The 18,209-nt window shown below is 38.1% G+C and overlaps 2 protein-coding genes across 14 annotated transcripts in view; one reads left to right on the top strand and one right to left on the bottom strand.

Moving 5' to 3' along the window:
• The first annotated feature begins 3,252 nt into the window (after positions 1-3,252).
• On the top strand, positions 3,253-12,921 carry LOC147303782 (homocysteine-responsive endoplasmic reticulum-resident ubiquitin-like domain member 2 protein). Of its 2 annotated transcripts, none has more exons than XM_086280541.1 (9): positions 3,253-3,380; positions 3,858-4,131; positions 5,813-5,890; positions 8,026-8,139; positions 8,317-8,441; positions 9,174-9,287; positions 9,386-9,673; positions 11,357-11,471; positions 12,031-12,921. In XM_086280541.1, exons 2-9 carry the CDS (start codon positions 3,985-3,987, stop codon positions 12,199-12,201), a joined length of 1,152 nt encoding a protein of 383 aa, XP_086136667.1. In that variant the 5' UTR covers positions 3,253-3,380; positions 3,858-3,984; the 3' UTR covers positions 12,202-12,921. The 2 variants fall into 2 exon arrangements, with proteins under 2 accessions (XP_086136667.1, XP_086136668.1); XM_086280542.1 differs by having other exon boundaries at positions 3,307-3,393.
• Positions 12,922-15,364: 2,443 nt separating this feature from the next.
• Positions 15,365-18,209, bottom strand: part of LOC147303781 (sodium bicarbonate cotransporter 3-like) — a 64,588-nt gene continuing 61,743 nt past the window's right edge. For all 12 annotated transcript variants that reach the window (XM_086279176.1, XM_086279168.1, XM_086279174.1 and 9 more), the window contains one exon: positions 15,365-17,762. Coding sequence is in view for 11 of the 12 variants with exons in the window: in XM_086279168.1 (XP_086135294.1) it covers positions 17,681-17,762 (82 nt within the window). In the remaining variant the exon portion in view is untranslated. The remainder of the gene's footprint in view (positions 17,763-18,209) is intronic.

Here is an 18,209-nt window from a genome sequence, read left to right as displayed (position 1 = left end):
CGTATCAAATGACGCATGTCACCTAATTAGAAAATGTAAAATATTATTTTCTAATGGGATGGAAAATCAGAATTTAGGTTAAAGCACACGTAATTTCAATCCCTTCCACTTTTGAAATCACACAAACAGTGGGAACAGGTTGGTGTCCCATATTATCACCCACTGCTAAATTGAGGCATGGTGTGAAAAACAGTCCTTTGTGACAGCGCTAATAGATGGAAACACACACAGGAAGAGGGGAAATGAAAGAAATTGGATATCTCTAATGTAGTGCCCTTAAAAAAGGAGACCCCGCTGACTGCTGCTATACTGAACACCACCTTGTCAACATGCTGCATCCACTGAGAGTGAATTAAAACGTGAAGACAAACATGATGGACGTCACAAAAAAGTGCATCACCTGCCCCGATGAGGTATGTGTTAATTGTCAGAAGTGTCTGGTTGCGTAACTCGGAGTAAGTAAATGAACAGTTGCTGAAATAATCATTCATTAAATTATTGTTTTGCAAATTATTATTTTTCCTTAAGAAAATCTTCATTTATTCTAAAGAAAATAACACATTTTGCAAAATAACAACAAAAGAGAAATTCATTTATCCATCCAACCTGCTTTCAGGTCATTTACAGGTGGAGCCGACAGACCTCTCATCCATCATGTGGTTCTGTGAAGCTGTGTGAGGTCATGTATACGCTGAGAATGTCAGTCTGTCACAGGGCTGACAGATGATCAAAATTCACATTTATACTGTAACTACTTTCTAGTTCAGTATGCTAATTTTTACTCATGCAAATAAAATGGAGAAACTTGAGGCAATATTGACCATGCAGGGGTTTACTACTCAAAGACTTAAAAAGTGCATTGCAGCTTGCTGTGCTTTTATGTGACGGCAACTGATACAAAGACAACAATGTATTTTTATCCCATACAAAAGAAACCAATAAGCTGGGACATTAGCACAGGATGAATAATGTGATGTTCTCTGCTACTCATAAAAGTAATAGCATGAGACTTGTTCTCGTCAGGGGACTGGAAGGGTCTCTTGAGTTGGCTGAGTCAATCGGAAGCTGACCCATTTCCAGAGCACGTTTATTTTCAGGTTTTCAGTGAAGGTCGAAGTAACCCAACGTAGTTTTTGTTATTATATGCAGAACTGCATGCTATAATAGAGATCTGATCATTTAGTTTGTTTATGTATCAAAGGTATTAAGGTGATTATTTACCTTAGGTGACTTTAGGCTGCATGTAGTAACTATGAGGAAAATGTGCTGTATTTTTCCAGTCCCTGCCTCTGAGTGCACCTCCCAGAGAACTGAGGATTTAAACAATAATCTGCAACATTAAGTAAAATATTCATCTTTACATTACCTGGTCAGTCAACTATAACCTCTTTGCACAACAGTAACTCACTAAGCTTCGGTAAGTTTTGATTTATTTTACATATTTAATTTCCATTCAAGTGTTTATTTATTGCTGTGTTTGAATATGCATAAATGCTGTCTTGGCTATCTTAAGCTCTCCTGTCACGGCAGCACCCGACTTAACAGACCACTATGAATTCAGTTCCTACACGTCCATCATTTTTCTTCAGACTAATCTCACTGTTGCATAGTCCCAGCCTTGATTCCACAACTGTGCTGAATATAATTTAGATAAAAGCTGTCCAAGGACACCAAACACAATGACCGTTGATGTAATGAGAAAGAGACCGGGCTGTTTCATCATGCTACCAGTAGATGGCAGTGAGAAGGCTTTCAACTGTTTTAGACTCAACTCTGATAAATGTAATAATGTTTGGGCTTCCGTTTCTTTTTCTCTTTTTCTGTTAGTTATCAATCAGTCGATTGTTTTAATTACTGATAGTGAAAAAACAGTCGGTTATTTCTGACTGTTTGTTGTCATGTTGGAGGAAGGCATAAAACAGGTAAATCATCAGCAGCATATTCATCAAAATAGGATAATTGTAAATATCTATATACTGCATTGAATGTAAGCTTTTTTGGTAAGTGTAGTGGATTTACCCCCAAAAAGTTGATTCTGTTCGTCTGGTCAGAGCGTTTTCAGCCAAACATTTCGTCACACATCTAAGTGACTTCTTCAGGCTCAGCCTTCAGCAAGTTCCCCCAACCTTATAAACAGTACCTTTGATCACAATGACTGAAACTAGCCCACTGAATAAATAATGGGCTGTGAGCTCAGTTCCTTCATCATTAATATGCAAATTGTCCTGACTTAATAGATTTAATGCAGGTAACATGCTGTACAATAAATGGTTGTGCTTATCAAATGATCTATTTTTTGTAGGCAAATAATTTTCCATTTTCTTTATCATTTCTTTCTTGCACAACAATGTAGTTTTCTATAGTATTTTATTATGAAGTCCACATCTATTAGAAATTTTAATTAACTGCAGTAGAAAAGTACACCCTTACTGCCTCCATGGGTATTAAGAGGGAATTAGCAGCTGTGTGCTGCTAATTAAATGAGTTAATTTGCATTTGATTGGACATCCCTGCAAAGGACAAACTGACAAAAAAATCCAAGAGTTTCATGTCTGAATCTACAGGCTTAAGTTTGCAAGCTAAAGGCGACAGTTCATGACAGTGCAGTTAAAAAAGACTGAACAAGTATGGCTGGTTTGGAAAGGTTGCCAGAAAAGAATATAAACTTTAAAATGAACATTGTAGCATGGCTTATTGTCGCAAATTTCATTAACAGTTCCTTAACAAATCACAAGATTTCTGGAACAATGTCCTTTGAACAGATGACACCAAAGAGGCATCTGGGCTTATAGTACAGCACCACATATGCCAGAAACCAAACACAGCATATCACCACAAATACCTCATATCAACAACACGGTGGAGGAGGATTGATGATTTGGGGTTGTTTTGCAGCCACAAGACCTGGGCAACTTGCAGTCATTGGGTTAACCATGAACTCCTCTGTATACCAAAGTATTTAGAGTCAAACGTGAGGCCATGTCGCAGGATCTTAAGACATTAGTATATCAACAAAGGCTTGCAAACTTCAGTGACCTTAAGAAGATTTGTAAAGAAGAGAGGGCCAAAATTCCTCTTCAGCAATATCAGAGACTGATAGGGCCATACAGAAAATACTACTTGAAGAATTGCTGCTCAAGAGGTTCTACAAGCTGTTTCAAAGGACTGCAGAGACTCCTTTGAAATGTATATTAAACGTACATCTCCACAGTCTTTTTTAGCGTGTCTTTGTTGTAATGCACACTAAAGTCCAGCAGGTGGCAGTAATAAGTATAACGTCGAATGTTGACAACCTTCCGAAATCCATCAAAGAAGTATGACAACCAGGTTCAGTCCGTTCAGCCAACTAGACAACATTTTGCTGTCCGGAGGTAAACCAGGTACGTTAACCAGGTACATCATAGCTTAGTTTTACAAGAACACCGTTCTACAACTAGATCATTGTAATTTGGGCGGGTAGTTATCCAAGGCGAGAACTTTTTTAGCTTGACTTGACTGCTGTTAGTAGCAGAGAACCTACTAAAGCTAACGTTAGCTTAGCCATCCATTAATTACCCCTGACAAAATGTAGCGTTAGTTTTCTGTTAGAGCATATCACTTTGTCCTTAGCTCTATTGTTTAGTTCGGGAGCTTGTTACAATGTTGTCGCGAGTGTTGTAGCTGTAATGAAATATATGTGTGGTTCAATGTGTGTCAGGGCGAATACAGGATAAAAACGAATAACTCTTCTTTCTCTGTCGGAAAATATTGAACCGTTTTTTCCCGTGCTGTTATTATTTGCTTCATTTTACTACGTAATATGTCACTATGCCACCTGGGCAACCCTAAACTCATGTTGTCATTTCTGTTTCTTCCAGCTGTGAGATTTTTTCCCCTCGATGGTGCCAGGAACCTATTTGAAAACTAACAGAGCTGGAACAAGGACACACACTTCGTAGTCCAGATCTCCTTTCTCTCTTGTTTTCCACTGAAGACAAATGAGTCATGGATCAAGCTGTTGTGGACAATCCTGTTACCCTTGTGATCAGGGCTCCCAATCAGAAATATGATGACCAGACAATCAACTGCTACCAGAACTGGACTGTGGAGAAACTCAAAGCTCACCTGTCTGATGTGTACCCGAGTAAACCTGTGAGTATCTCACCCTTATTTAATCAAAGCTGTTGATGTAAGAGGTTGACTTGCGTGTTAATTCCCTCTGATCATGGTAACACTTTCCTACTTTGCTTTTGTTATCCAAACCAGCTGATCACTGTTATTGAAGTAGGAGCAGCAGCTGCTGTTGTAATACTACTACTGTATTTGTTTTGATGGCATACAGTAATGCAGTAGTTCTCAAACGTTTTGGTATGCTTCACTTCAGAGGTTAGCAGAATTTTATTTCTGGCTATTTTAATCAAAAATTTACAATTTAAAAAGAACGATTAAAATTGAATTTTAATTAAATGGAAACTATTGCATCAGCAAACTCTTGTTTTTGTTATTCCCTTATAATGATTAAAAAAATTATTACATTCATTCAACTTCACATTTTTCTTCTGGTCGTTCATGCCCCACAGTTTGAGAAACACTGCAGTGTTGGGAGATAGTTATGTGGTTAGAAAGATACTCATAACATGGAACAAGTGTAACAAGTGTTTTCTTGCCTTTTTCAGTTAATAGTAATATGAATGACACACGCAATATGTTGGAGTTACAAAATCAACGAACATAATGGTACATAATGGTGCTGTGACATGTATTCTGCTCCATATGCTGCAGACAGTGACAGTATTGCAAACACTGCAGTGAAAGCCGCTCTGCTGGACAAACTGTGTATTGATATCATTACCAGATTTTTTTCTGCATTATGCTACACATATCAGGCAGGAAATGGCCTGCATACCCCCGTGTGTTACATATGAGCTTCACAGTTACACAGTTTTGAGAATGAATTGCATTTTTTGTTGTTTCTGTTGCCTTTTAACTGTGTTTTGATTTTTAGCTCTCACACAGTCTCAACCTTCATTTTGCTTTGCTTACTTTTGCTTTGTGAGTTCTGCTGAGTTCCCTCATGAGTCATATTATGTCACTCAGTTGAATAATCACTGAGTGACATAGATCATTAACCTTGATGTTTTTTCTGAAGGGAAAGAAATGAGGTTCCTAGAGTCTTTGTAGCTGAATGAGCCTTGGAGGCTGTAGATTTGACGTCACAATGAAGGGAAGGCGTTTATATTCCGGCTTTATTGTGCTGCTAATCTGACTTTGCTCTGCTTCCTCTGTGCTCTTGGCTTGTTTTGATGCAATCAAATTAAATACATGGGAGCAAACTGCATTCTGATAAAGCTGTAGAGTGTTCATCCAAATGCCTTTACATTTTTGTGTACCTCGGGGGAAGTTATTTCTGGAAATCTCAAAAAACAAGAAAATACTTCCACTTCCAGTTGTAAGATGGCCAGGATCTAAAAGAGAAAATGTGTTTTTTAACAACTGTAGAGTGAATGCAAGCTGTAAGAGGATCACACTCTGACCTTGTTGTAGTCAGGAGAGCTAAATCCACTCTTAAGACCCACTTATCCCAATTGAGGTTACTACAAACCAATCCTTATCACTCATTCACAGAAAGTTTCTGCCCTTTAATGCTGTGATCATGTACATTTAACCGTTAACTCTGTTTTCTTTCAGTGTATGATTGTATTTCTGGCATCTTTACCCTTTTAAAAATGTAAAACAAAACTGAGCAACCTAGATTCTTGGTGTTGTTCATTATACATAGGCTTCCTTCTTTGACCCAGTTATCGTTATCCTTTTTTTTTTTTTTTTTTTTTAGAGCTCCAAAGACCAGAGGCTGGTGTATTCTGGAAAGCTCCTGCTGGATCATTTTACCTTAAAAGATGTGCTCAGAAAGGTAAGTTTGTGTAGTTATAGGCATAGGATTTATTAAAGTCCATGTAGTTTAGTAAGTCTACAGCTCACAAGATTTAAACTGCCTGATTTACAAAAATGTATCAGGCAATTGTTACTTACTGTGTTTAAAATTTCAACAAAAGAGTCTCTCTGCACTCAAAGTAGAATGGAGTATGGTGTGGAAGAACTTATGTAGCCTACACAGAAACACCTTCCCACACATCTGAGATAAACTGGAATTGCACTCAAAGGACACTTTATTAGGTACACCTTGCTAGTACTGGGTTGGACATGCTTTGGCATTCAGAACTTGCATAACTCTTTGCAGCATAGATTCAACAAGGTACTGGAAACATTCCTCAGAGATTTTTTTTGTCCATGTTGACATGATGGCATCAAACGGGTGCTGCAGAATTGTCGGCTTTACATCCATGATGTGAACCTCCCATTCTACCACTACCACCCTCTACTGGACTGAGATCCAGTGACTGTGGAGGCCATTTGAGTACAGTGTCACTGTGCTGTCCTGTCTAAGAAACCAATTTAAGATGATTTGGGCTTTGTGACATGGCACATTAATCTTGGTGGAAAAAGCCATTAGAGTATGGGTACACTGTGATTGGATGGATATGATCAGTACTAATACTCAGGTTGGCTGTGGTGTTTAAATGACGCTCAGTTGGTACTAAGGTTCCCAAAGTGTCACCCACACCACTACGCTACCACCAGCATTAGCCGGAACTGCTGATTAAAAAGCGGGGGAAAAACCTTTCTTTCCCATTCTGATGCTCAGTTTGAACTAAAGCCTGATTGCATGCCTAAATACACAGATTTGCTGCCGTGTGATTGGTTGGTCAGATATTTGCATTAACAAAGATCTGTACCTAATAAAGTGTCCAGTGAATGTAGTTTGTCGTGCTTATGTAATCTTTATTTATTTCACTGGAACATTCGGTGCTTGTGCAAACAAAGCCACCTTATACACAATTACTGGATGTCAATGAGTCTTCATGTTGATTCCTGCAAAATTAGGCAACTCTTAGGTTGACCCATTTTTCTGCTATCGGCACGAAGTGACTTCACTTTTGTATTTGTTGCTGTGAAGGACTTTTCCTCCTGGTTTTCTTTGTGTAACCTGCAACAATGATTATGTAACCATAGGTGGCACAGCAATGACAAAGTCTTGAGGGGAAAAAAGTTTTAATGTTCATGTTGATCTTTTTTAGGTAAATTCAAGTCTAGTGAATTGATTTTTGAAAACGAAAAACTGGCCGACATATCATCACTAAAAAGAGAGTAGAATGGAGGAGGGGGCAAAGCAAGACAGTGTGTACAGGTATATTGCAGCTCTAATGAGAGTTTGTGTTCCTTCTTTTTATGTTGTTCTCTTTTAATTGATTTTTTAATATGTTTTATTACCTAGTGTTCCACTTTTTTTTCTCTTCTTCATCTCTAGGCCACTATTAAAGTAATGCATTTTATAATGGGCTTTCCTATAATTGCATGCTGTTTTGTAAAGAAACTCAATATGTTCAAATATTATGTAGGTATTATTAATATGTTTGTGTTTGAGCAGGAACATTGCAAATCTTAAATGTCCTGTCTCTTTTGTGAAGTTGTCCTTAGCCAAAATAGGCAGCAGCTCAGTTGGCAATAGTTATGCAGCAGTAAATAAACAGCATACAAAACATGCATACATATAATGTGTACATAAATGGGGAATGGCATACAAAAAAAAAACAATCGTGTATTTGTTTCAGTTATCACAGGTTAAGCTGGGATGCTGAGTTACTGCTGATTTGTTTAGAAACAGTCGCTTCCCTCGTGTTAATTTTGTCTTGTTTAAACCTGAAAGCAACATTTTTAAAGTTTTCCAGCACCTGATTAAGGTATATCTAGATAAGTAATTAACAAAGATAGTAACTTGGAAAACTCTTTTGAAGGATTTAGATCTGTAGCCTTGTAGAAAAGCTTAATGTATAGTATTCTTGTCTTTGCATTAATCTAATAAAGCAAATGTCCACAAAATAGATTTAGAAGCGCTTTGAAGTGTTCTTGAGGTTTAAAAATAACAAGTCCAAAGAACATGCTGCACTTAAGCTGTGTTTAATAATGAGCTCTTATTGGCTTCTACAGCAGGACGAGTACCATATGCTCCATCTGGTGTGCGCCTCACGAACCCCTCCCAGCTCCCCAAAGCCCACCCGCAGCTGCAGTAACAAGCCCCAGGAGAGCACAGCCCGTCCCACGGTGGGTCAGCCGTGTGCTTCTTAGACCTTGCATTTCATTTCATCATCGCCATATTTTCTTTCATCAGCTCCCTAACTGCTGTAATTTGCAAATCTCTGGAGATTTAAAAACGTCACTTGCCTTTGTGTTTGGACGAGCAAGAAAATAGAACTTTTTTTTCCCCCTCTCTGGTTACAGGCCCCTCAGAACTCCAATGGAGTTGGTCAGGATAGCCACTCCTCTACGGGAGGGAGCAGTGATGGACTCAGACACCGAGCTGGATCCTTCCCTTACCACCAGATGTATCCACAATTTATGTACAGGTAAGCTACTGAACTGCAGTGCAGGTGTGAAGGGTAGTTCAGGAAACTGTTTCCCTAGACCAACTAATGATGAAAATAGAAAAACAATGCAAATACACCTGCTTATAAACTTCATTATTAAGTAGTTTTAACATGTTACTCAAGACACTTTACATAACAATCTTAATGATTTGGACTTGGCAACTTTATGCACATTGCGTCTTAAATTTTGTCAATCAAATTAGTGCTTGCATCCTAATCCTTTTTATGCTGGCAAAGAGAAACTACCAGCTGTACTCATTTATGACGATTAATCAGACCCCGCCAAAGTAAAAGACACTGTAGAACCTTCAGCACCACTTATAAAAAGGCTTTTTGAGTGTGTGTGTGTGTATATTTGAGCCTGTATAGATTGGAAAAAATCCCAAATAAATTAAAACTTATGCAGAAATCAGTAAAAACCCAAATTTACTGATATATAATGTTGTCATGTTGAGTGTATAAAAACTTCTCCCAACAATCCTAGTGAGGTTGTTTACACATGGATGAGTTGTTCTGGTTTAGTGAGGGTGTGTTTTCCTGCTATGTCTGGCCATGTGATAAACAAAAGCATTGGTTATATTTGACTGAATAAACAGTATTAACGGTAATAATTTGATTACAGTGCTGATGTTTTTCCTTTGGCTCTGACTAAAACCTCTTCTCCAAAAATGGAGAATGTCACTGTTTTCATATTGCACCCTCTTTTTCCAGCTGGAACCAACACTCTGCTCAGTCGATGCCTCCCGCAAATATGCCCGCTTATTACAACCCCATGACACTCATGTGGTGGCAGCAGCTGTATGCCAGGCAGTACTACATGCATTAGTAAGTCCATTTGTGTTTTAGTCTCTCCATTTAAAAACACAAAGGTTTTTAGGGCTGTGTTCAAACAGTGTTACCACCATCTGTCTCTCGTCCTCTAGTCAGTTACTTGCCGCCTCCTCTCAGCACCTCAGGCCCGACCAGACCTCGACCCAGTCTAACCAGTCCCATCCCCAGAGTCAACGACCCCAAGTGGGTCGCCACGGCAACCCAGAAGTCCAGATGAATGCCCAAGGAGGGGAGATCCTGAACGAGGAAGAGCTCAATCGGGACTGGCTGGATTGGGTGTACACATTTTCACGTGCTGCCATCTTACTCAGTATAGTCTACTTCTACTCGTCCTTCAGCCGCTTTGTCATGGTGATGATGGCCATGCTGGTGCTTTACCTGTGAGTTTACTTTAAACATGTGTTTTAAATGCCCGTCATTACAATACAGTGACCCGAACTACACTAAAACAATCTTCAAACTCTGAAACTGAAATAAAGTGTATTTGCAGCACGCACGGTGACACGCTAGCTTTAACTGGGAGAGTTTCTGGTATTGTTTAATATAACAACAACAACAACAATCTTTATTTATAGAGCACATTTAAAAGCCAGACAGGACAGCACAGTGACACTGTACTCATTATAGTGGCTGACAAATGACTCAAAGGTGCTTTTATCGCTACTTTCTTGTGGTACCAGAATGCTACATCGTTCCAGGCGTAGGGAAAAACAAGAAAATGGATATTTTAAGAAACAGTCACATAAATTATCGAATTTATTTTCTATATACTCTAAGAAATACTCGAAAATCTTGCCTGTCTGTACTTACAGTAGTGTTTGTTCTGTTACTGCATTGTTGGGTCTCATGATTTTGTTAGTGCTTTTTTGGATTTGTACTTTAACAAAAGGCAGTAATTGTGGGTGATACTCGGTCTCATCTCACATCGAAATTCACAACAATAGATAAATGCTTTTCTCCGGAAAGCATTTATCTTTAAAAAATGGTTGCCTTTACAATGAAGGCCACATTGGTTGAATGCTCTCTGATTAGAGCGATTTCCTGTGTCTTCATGCGGCGCTGCATTGAAGATTCCCTGTTGTGTTTCCCCTAATATAACTGGAAAGAAGTACCTGAATTTTAAAGTTATGAAGACTCAACAGAAGTTTTGATTTTTACAATGCATTACTTTTATATATTTTGCCTTTATCTTAACATTAAAGGCTCTTAGAATTTTTATAAAACATATTTTGTAGACACAACAGGGATTTATGGAAGCCCGTTTCCGCCACTAAAAAAAAAAAAAAAAGGATCCATAACTCAAAATTTCGAGTTATTATCTCGAAATTTCGACATATTAACTCAAAATTTTGAGAAAAGCAACTTGAAATTTCGAGTTAGCGCTGCCAATCAGTAATCTACGTGAATGACGTCATTTCCATGTTACCCGGAAGCTGAAGCCCTCAGCTACAAATGCTACAGCTAAGCTACCGGTATTACATCCAGTCGTGAATGCACAGATTGCTGAGTGTTTTCAGCCTGGCTTCACAAATGATGAAATCCCTGTGTTATTAGCTGAATCACATGGTGTTACTATCAGCAAACATACTTTAATTTGTTGGGATCCGTTTTTGAGTGCGCGGTCCTGCGCCATATGCTTCCGGGTAACAAGAAAGCGACCTCATTCACGTATATTTTTGATTGGCAGAGCTAACTCGAAATTTCGAGAAAAGTAACTCGAAATTTCGAGAAAAGTAACTCGAAATTTCGAGAAAAGTAACTCGAAATTTCGAGAAAAGTAACTCGAAATTTCGAGAAAAGTAACTCGAAATTTCGAGTTATATTTCTCGAAATTTCGAGATAATAACTCGAAATTTCGAGAAAATAACTCAAAATTTCGAGTTATGGATACTAGCTTTTTTTTTTTTTTTTTGTGGCGGAAACGGGCTTCCATAGGGATTTGTTATTTTCATACCACATTATAAGTACCTCAAAGATTACTCAAGAGTATAATGAATAATAAGTTGATATGACCAACACTGTGAAACATTTGTAATTTCTTTTCTCGTTGTTTCTGCCTGCAGGCATCAGGCCGGCTGGTTTCCGTTTAACCTGGAGAACGAACTTCAGCTTCCCGGAGACGGAGCCAATCAGGATGATGCCGAGGGAGAGCCACAAAACCAAGACTTACAAGAAATGGTAACTGTCTCTCTCATCCACTGGTGCTTTACTCAGAACTGATTGGATTCTTATCGGTATCATTTATTTTTTATCTGCAGTATAAGCTGTGAAATGAAGTACCAGTTTCCAGATAGCTGAAGGATATAGTACACCACTCTTCTTTAATAACTCATAACAGTGGTATTGTATTGTAGATTGCTCAATTTAAGAAAACAACAAAGATCATGAAAATGAGGTCAATTGGGGTCAATCACAGTTTTTTGACATTTACTTGATTTCAGATGGTCTGTTATTTATGTTGTTGTTCTAATTAGGTTAGAAAAAATGTAATTTGCCGGTCTAGTGGAAGGGAAAGATGAGCTAAAAACACTAAAATGGCATTTTGACTTCATAGGGGAATGAAGAAATGTTTTTTAAGTATGTAGATAAAGTGTGGGGCGTTATGCCTGAAGCTAATTTAGTGGATATCTCATTTCACAGTCAAATATGACTCATATATTCTTGCCTAATCTTGTGCACTGAGCGTCAGGGAGATATAATCTCACTTGATTCTTGTAATTTGACTTCCCTCGTATAGGAAGGAGTGTTGGATGACGGTTCTGATGATGAGGATGGGGAAAGCGGAGAGGAAGGAGCGGAAGATCCTAACAGCGCCCCCCACACAGGCTTCTTGTCCTCCACATGGTCATTCATCATAACCTTTTTCATGTCACTCATCCCAGAGGGGCCACCAAACGGCGCTAACTGAACCACAAGCACTATGTGCTGCCACAGTTCCCCACCGAAGCATTTTCTTTAAGAGGAGGGTGAATATCTCTCCAGGTTAGGGAAACTCTTTCTTTTACAATGCAGTGTTACAGTTTCCCAATAGTCTACGTGAAACTTTGAGCAGAACCACAGCAGGCCGATTTTAAAAAAGGAAAAAACGGCAATTTTACGTCAAGTTGTTTTGTTTGTCTGCACAAAGACAAATATTTTAAACTAACCAACGAGAAGTTTGTTCACGGTGTATGAATTGATTGCTATCGACGGCATGTAAACATAGGGACGACAATTAACTGCTGCGTTTTTGGCACCTAAATCTTTATTTTTTCTTTGTAAGAAGCCATTGTTGAAATAGTTGTTTTGCTCGAATTGTAATGAATTATTTGTAATTGTCGTTATATTACAATAAGACATTTTAAAAGAGCCACGTTAGTGTAAAAGCTGAATTTCAGTGATTAATAGTGAATCATGTAGCGCCTGTAATACATGAGTTATTTTGGCCCAAGACTTTATGAAACACATTTGTACTGTGTTTAAGTGAAACCCAGTGATGCTGGCTGGTAATGTGTGATTTTCTTGTTTGTTTGTTTTTTAAGGAGAAACGATGCTTTCAGACAGTCTCAGATTACTGAATGACAGAAGAAATTATTATTTTGACTGAAGTTCTGGCTGTTGAGAAGACAATAAAAAAAATCTCACTGTTTTTTGATTGCTGTGCGTCTCTGGATTTTCTGAAAATGACTAATTCTAACGTTTATTAAAATCCTTTTTATTGTAATTTAATCACGTGGTTATTCGTTTCTACCAGGTCAACACAGGAACACAAATAATGACTGAATTGTTCGCGCTGAGCAGGATTTCTGCTCTTATGAGAAGCATATCCTGAATTTATTTTTCACTGGGCTACAAATTGCAATACATTTTGTAGCCGGAAGATCCTTTTTTTTTTAATAAAGAGAAAACTTGAAGTGAATACTTACTGGAATGATTTATTGTAGCGTCTGCTGTGCAAGCTCTGGTCCGGATGCATGGGCCTGAAACAGTGCTGGGCACATGCTGCTCAAATATAATGCTCAATCAGTAGAATTAAAATTACTGTAACCATTCATTTAATAACCCGAATAAACTGCTGAGACTGATTTCATTTCTGGCAGTACTTCAAAGTGAAGTATCTGAAATCTTTTCCATGACATGGTTTCTTGCGTAAGACATTAAAGCTGATGTACTCTCATGAAAAAACATGATTAAAAATAAAGTCCTGAACTAATAATACACATTTGCCCTTCCCTTGTCAAACATATTGTCAAACTGTCCTTTGCTCAGTTCTTGTGCTGTTCAAGGACACATCTTCAAGAGGTTTAACCTCTTTCCTCCGTGTCTCTTTTCTTTCTTTGTAACATTAAAAACAGGCTTATTGCGCGTCCTCCTTCATTCAGCGGGCACAGATGCATATAGAGTGTATTCATGTTGACTTGTACTTTACCATGAAGGAGAACATGCACAGCTGAAATGTCACATAAGGCCAAGTTTTAGTCAAACCAAATTATTAGACCATAATAAATATGCATATCCACATATCTCCACCTATTCCGGATTGCACCTCTCTTTATGCTGACCTTGCACATGAATTTATAGTTTGCAAGAAAACAAAAATGCATTTTATTTGTATTTTAATGGGCTCCTAGAAACTAAGTGGAGAAAAAGGAGCTTATTAGTCCCCAGAAGAGGTTTAATTGACCAATTAAGTGGTGAACCCACTGCTGTGTGAACTATAAAACTGAAAAAGTGCCTGCTGTATTTGTCTGCAGTGGTTTATAACAGATCTCTGCTGCCACCTTTTGTCTTCAGAATGAAAAACATCCGGTTGTCTTCAAAAACTAAAAAAAAAAAAGACTTGTGTTGATGCTCGAGAAAGCAGTTTGAGCTCGTTTGAGCACTGTGACGCCTTTTCCTGCTGGATGGAGGACAATTTGGTGAGCCTGTGTGAAATGTTGTCTCAGTTTACTGTTTTCAGCTGACAGGAGTGACACTCATCGTGGACCCTCATCTACTATGGCCTCTGTTTCAAGGTTTACCTGCTGTTCATTCAAAGATTCTGTATACCCCGGCTGTAACGAGGAGTTGCTTTTTGCCTTCTTGTCACCTTGAAGCAGTCTGCCTCCTCTGACCTCTGGTATCAACTGAACATTTTCACTCAAACAATATTTTCTCTTTTTCAGATTATTCTCTGTAAACCTCAGAGATGGTTGTGCAGAAAAGTATGGAAGCACGTTTCCGCCACTAAAAAAAAAAAAAAAAAGGATCCATAACTCAAAATTTCGAGTTATTTTCTCGAAATTTTGAGTTTTTTTCTCGAAATTTCGAGTTATTATCTCGAAATTTCGACATATTAACTCAAAATTTTGAAAAAAGCAACTCGAAATTTCGAGTTCGCGCTGCCAATCAGTAATCTACGTGAATGACGTCATTTCCATGTTACCCGGAAGCTGAAGCCCTCAGCTACAAATGCTACAGCTAAGCTACCGGTATTACATCCAGTCGTGAATGCACAGATTGCTGAGTGTTTTCAGCCTGGCTTCACAAATGATGAAATCCCTGTGTTATTAGCTGAATCACATGGTGTTACTATCAGCAAACATACTTTAATTTGTTGGGATCCGTTTTTGAGTGCGCGGTCCTGCACCATATGCTTCCGGGTAACAAGAAAGCGACCTCATTCACGTATATTTTTGATTGGCAGAGCTACCTCAAAATTTTGAGAAAAGTAACTCGAAATTTCGAGTTATATTTCTCGAAATTTCGAGATAATAACTCGAAATTTCGAGAAAATAACTCGAAATTTCGAGTTATGGATACTAGCTTTTTTTTTTTTTTAGTGGCGGAAACAGGCTTCCATAGGAAAGTCACAGTTTTTCCTTCATTTAAAACTTGTCCTAACTATGGTTTAAATGAGAAATAAGTGACTGCTAACAGATGTACCTAATATAGCTCCTAGTGAGTGCACTTCAGAGTTCTGGGTTTTAAATCATGTTGACTGAAAGTTATTTATCAATACAACATAAGGTAAAATGCGACCCGTAAATCCTAAACTAATGAAAAAATCTGTATTTTTTTTTTTTTAAATGAAGACAGAAGAAAAATCACTTTGTATTCCTTTTTATTGCTTTTCAACAATCAGTCATGACAGAAGAGTCATCGTTCAAGTTAACAACTGGACGCTGTGTGCTTCACTGATGTCTGTACAAAACAAATGCATTTTCTACTCTGTGTTGTTGGTGTGACAATAGAGGCCAGAAACTCCTTCACATTATTGATCGTTTATCCAGATTCATGCATCTTAAATCGAACCTCATAATGTGGAAAAACAAGATAAACAACAGGAATCGTAAATTCTTAGCTGGTTGGTGGACGTTAACTGTCTCTGATGATACTAATGACAACATTTTACATTTCATTTTAACGTCCACATATGTAGTGAAATAACCACACATGAATCATTTTTCCCACTAATCAAATATATAAATTAACATAGATGTCACTTCTTTCTGGATGTTGACGGCACAACACTTTGACACACACTAATCACTTAGAAAAGAAACAGTACCTCAAAATTGATTACAGAGCTTTTATGTTGTGAGCAAACACTAGCTGTGATAGTAGAACACACAAACACACTGACAAACAGTATTTAGTTACATTTTTAAATGGAAGAATAAATTGAACTACACTGTTTTGAGTCAATGGCTCAGGCTACAACCTTCACACAGACATGGCATTACACTACGACAGGGAGAGCAGTGTCCTCGTTCACTCTACGATCCGTCTTTGGGTGCCACCGCGTATGCCCGTACCTCTCTTCTGAACACTTAAACTATCAGTACTAGACTTGTACACAAAGAGCTTCAACAAGGCACATAAGCTATTGTCCGTATAGTCACTGTAGCTACACACAGACAGAGCAGATTAAACATACACAGAAGTCGTTTGATGAATAATTCCTTGCCTGAATATTAGCCAAGTTCAGGAGTCCGTCCATTGCACAGTATGGAACACTTATTGCTAAAACAGGACTGCTGTCAGCAAAATAAGAATTCCTAGAATATAATATATTCTTTTACATATACAGTAGAAATATTTTGCATAAAATGATTTATGATTTGCAACGCTAAACAAATTATCTTTATACCACACGCTCGCTCGTACTCACACACCCACGCATACAGTAATAATAATACAATAATATAGACAGTATAAAAACAGGTGCTGCTATCTGGGGGTCACAAATATTCTCTCATTTCTTCGCACCTTTGTATATGTCGTGATTTACAGCATTAGGTAAAATAGTTGTGATGACAGCCATGAGAGAAACACAGTGGCCAGAGGGTTAAAATATCAAATGACAACAGTCAGAAATCACTCAAGATTCCTGAGTTGTATAATTAAAATTTGAATGACTGATGTATAAATACAGAGGGAGGAGGAGTAACCTTTTTATTAACACACCATAATTCATCTTAGGTAAGAAACTATACTGGCAAAGTGCTTACGATACAGTACAGACTTCGTATGGCCTCTGAAGTAGATTTCTACAATATTACAAACGAAAAGAACACAGTACACATACGCGTGATATTTCAGTAAGATCACATACACTATCAACAGTGAGACTTTACAGTAAAAACTAATTTTGAGCAGCAGTATAAATACTGAGTGTTCCCCTAGAGACAGGAGAGATTATTCATGAGCAAATCTGACAAAGATGTACGCAGTAATATTAGTGTGGTGCAGTAGTAGTATCTGAATGTACCTCTGTCTGTTTTGGTTTGTGTCATTTATTGTGCCAGACTAAATATAAAATAGAATTATCTGGTGCTGACAGTACCTGAATGGCTTTAATCAAAAAGGTTTCAAAGCTGGTGTACTTTAGTGAAAGGTCTCAGTTCCACCTTAAATATATAGAAACTGAGAATGCTAACAAGAAAGAAAAAGTAGAGTAAAATGAACAGCTAAAATAACAAAAGTAAAATATAAATACAAATAAAAGTTTTGATGGTTTAAAAGTAAAATTCACACAGTTGAACACCCCCACCAGTGAGGCCCCTTCCTTTGGTGTCTGTGCTTCAAATGAGTAATAAATGGCTGCTAGACAGAGAGAATTTCTGAACAGTGAACATCGGTGGGCAGTTACAGCAGAATTCCTTTGTTTCTTGGAGTTTTATCCTTTATAGTACATCTTGGCAACCATTCGTACACATTCTGTACATGAAGGACTTCAAGACGTGTGTTGAAGAAAGACTCGCATCCTTAAGGGAGCTCATCTGCTGCCCTGAAGGAGCTCTGCAGAGAGGTTGTGCTGCTCCAGTTCAGTGTGTCTCCTTTCCTTCTAAGATTGCGTCCATCGGTGTGGTAAAAGTGTTGTGAAGGAGAAGGTATTGAGGACAAAAGGAGTTCTGCACAATTTATTACAGGAACGTCTCGGTAGTGGAGTCTCTTCCAGGTGTGTCTGGGCTGACGTCGACTCTAACGCAGGCCACCTTTTCTTGGCTGTTCAGGGATTAACAAATAGAGAGAAAATGAGTGTGTAGGCAGATTCATGGAGGTGTTAAGGGTTGTGAGCAACTACAAATGTGTGATTTCTATCAGGTAGAGGAGTGATAGGTCTTAATTACAAACACTTACAAGACTTTACCAGCTTTAGTACAACTTGGTAAGAATGGGACTTAATGAGAGAACTGTGGCAAAAGATTTGTCAACACAAAGCACTGTGCAAAGGTTTTAGAGACCCAACTTCAAGTTAGGATCTGTTTTTAAAAATCAAAACTAAACAACACAAAAAAACAAGGAAGTGGCCCACAGGGTAAGGACTTCTATTCAAGGCAAGAAGACAGTGGATAAATCTTGGGAGGCTACCTGTCTTTATTCTGTGTCTGATTGTCTTTGTCCCTAGATGTTTGAAACTTAGATTTGTGCCCAAATCTAAAGACATCTATG

Source organism: Aulonocara sp. 'chitande type north' Nkhata Bay, linkage group LG22 (assembly GCF_057382095.1).
Source record: "Aulonocara sp. 'chitande type north' Nkhata Bay isolate Kocher_YH1m ecotype deep benthic linkage group LG22, A_spYH_male_GT1.1, whole genome shotgun sequence".
In the NCBI taxonomy this organism is placed as follows: Eukaryota; Metazoa; Chordata; class Actinopteri; order Cichliformes; family Cichlidae; genus Aulonocara; species Aulonocara sp. 'chitande type north' Nkhata Bay.
This window is presented reverse-complemented; position numbering and strand designations above follow the sequence as displayed.

Excerpts from the sequence above, each read along its gene's own strand:
- LOC147303782 (XM_086280541.1), top strand. The coding sequence starts at position 3,985 with ATGGATCAAGCTGTTGTGGACAATCCTGTTACCCTTGTGATCAGGGCT. Across the intron at positions 4,132-5,812 it reads ATGTGTACCCGAGTAAACCT|AGCTCCAAAGACCAGAGGCT; the intron begins GTGAGTATCTCA and ends TTTTTTTTTTAG. Across the intron at positions 9,288-9,385 it reads AGGCAGTACTACATGCATTA|TCAGTTACTTGCCGCCTCCT; the intron begins GTAAGTCCATTT and ends CTCGTCCTCTAG.